Genomic DNA, 1,586 nt, shown 5'->3' with positions numbered 1-1,586 from the left:
AAAGAATTCAAGAAGAGATAGAAAAAGAGAAGATGTTAAGAAAGAGAAAGAGACAAGAAAAGGATGATGATGATGTTTATGTGTGCCTTCTCCAGAACATGTCTCAGGATAACAATCTTCTCCAAGAGTTAGAAAGAAAGCTGGAGGTCGTAAGAAAGTGGTTTCTCCAAAGATTGTCAAAGCCTCTCCAAAGATCAAAGTAATGAAGACTGTGCTCAAAAAGAAGAAACAAACCAAGAAACCACCTACGCCACCACATGAACCAACACCACCACAATCACCTATCCAATCACCACCACGACAACCTACTCCACCACAACGATCCTCACCACCTAAACAACCAACACCTCCAAGACAACCATCACCTATTCATCAAACACCACCACAACAAACTTTTGTTACCTCACAAGATATATTTCAAACACCTCCACTCACTCAAGTGCAACATGGTTTGTCTAGCAGAGGTCTTTATACTCCACAGAATAATCTTTTAGATGTTGGAGATTTTGATTTTGCCAACACTTCACAAGTCAGAAATGTTGAAAAGAAAGTTGAAGAAGTTGTTGCTGAGAACAAGAGGCTGGCAGCTGAAAATAAGAAAGTGTTTGATAGAGAAAGACTTCTTGAGATGCGTGTGAAGAAGTTAGAGAATGAAAATCAAGAGTTGGTGAAAAAGATTGATGCTGATCAATCAGAAATTGATATCTTGAAGGTTAAAATTGCTGAACTTGAAGAAGAAAAGGCTAGACGTGATGAACATAATGAATACTTTAAGTTGAAAAACAAAGAATTTGAAGCAGCCAAAGCAGTAAGAGATCACGAGTTCTATATGCTAAACAAAGTTGTTGAAAGCATACTTGGAACATCGTTAGAACAAAAGTTTGAAGAGCTGCAGGTTGAAGAGCTCAGAGCTGAACGTCAAGCCAAAATAGACGAGCAAATGAAAGACAAAGGTAAGGGAGTTGAAGGTAGTTCAGCTGTGACTGAAAGATCGATAGTACCTTGTATGGTGGTTGATAATCCTGAGCCTATCACTGCAATATCTGGTTTGTTTGAGGAGGAAACACATCTTGAAGAGTTGATGGGTAACAATGATGATGAAGATGATGAAGAGGAGGATGAGGAGGAAGATGAAGAGGATGAAAAAGTATTCTCTGCAAGTAGTCATGGATCTGGTAAAGATGATGATGATGACGACGCTGCAGGTGGTACAGGTTTGAAAGTTACAGAAGCTTCCACTGAGAAAAAGGTTGATGATCGGATTAATGATTCGGTAAATGAAGAATCAGGGGAAGCAAGTGGAAAGGGGAGTCGAGTAAAACTCAGATCGTTGAACATACAGAAAAGTTAATCTTGGGATTAGATGTTTACAGAGAAATGATGCATACTGTGGATCCGGAGTTCAAGTTTGATTTTGAAGAAGATTTGGAGTCTTTTGATATCAATCAACAGCCTGAATACACGTATAAGTATGTTGAAGAGGCTGATAAGTATGATCGAGTTGAGATTGAAGATTGGACGGATGATGAAGATGTAGTTGAAGATACTTCTAAGTTTCCTACACTTATGGAGTTCTTTGCTGAGGA

The 1,586-nt window shown here is 38.8% G+C and overlaps 1 protein-coding gene across 1 annotated transcript; it reads left to right on the top strand.

The window, feature by feature from the left end:
- Positions 1-202: 202 nt before the first annotated feature.
- LOC110888105 (uncharacterized protein UU044-like) lies at positions 203-1,351 on the top strand. The gene is made up of 2 exons (XM_022135643.1): positions 203-1,085; positions 1,182-1,351. Exons 1-2 carry the CDS (start codon positions 203-205, stop codon positions 1,349-1,351), a joined length of 1,053 nt encoding a protein of 350 aa, XP_021991335.1.
- The last annotated feature ends 235 nt before the right edge of the window (positions 1,352-1,586 follow it).

The sequence above is a fragment of the Helianthus annuus genome, chromosome 11, assembly GCF_002127325.2.
Source record: "Helianthus annuus cultivar XRQ/B chromosome 11, HanXRQr2.0-SUNRISE, whole genome shotgun sequence".
Lineage (NCBI taxonomy): Eukaryota > Viridiplantae > Streptophyta > Magnoliopsida > Asterales > Asteraceae > Helianthus > Helianthus annuus.
The sequence above is the reverse complement of the archived record's forward strand: the minus strand, read 5'-3'. Positions and strand labels throughout refer to the sequence as shown.

Excerpts from the sequence above, each read along its gene's own strand:
- LOC110888105 (XM_022135643.1), top strand. The coding sequence starts at position 203 with ATGAAGACTGTGCTCAAAAAGAAGAAACAAACCAAGAAACCACCTACG. Across the intron at positions 1,086-1,181 it reads ACATCTTGAAGAGTTGATGG|ATGATGATGATGACGACGCT; the intron begins GTAACAATGATG and ends GATCTGGTAAAG.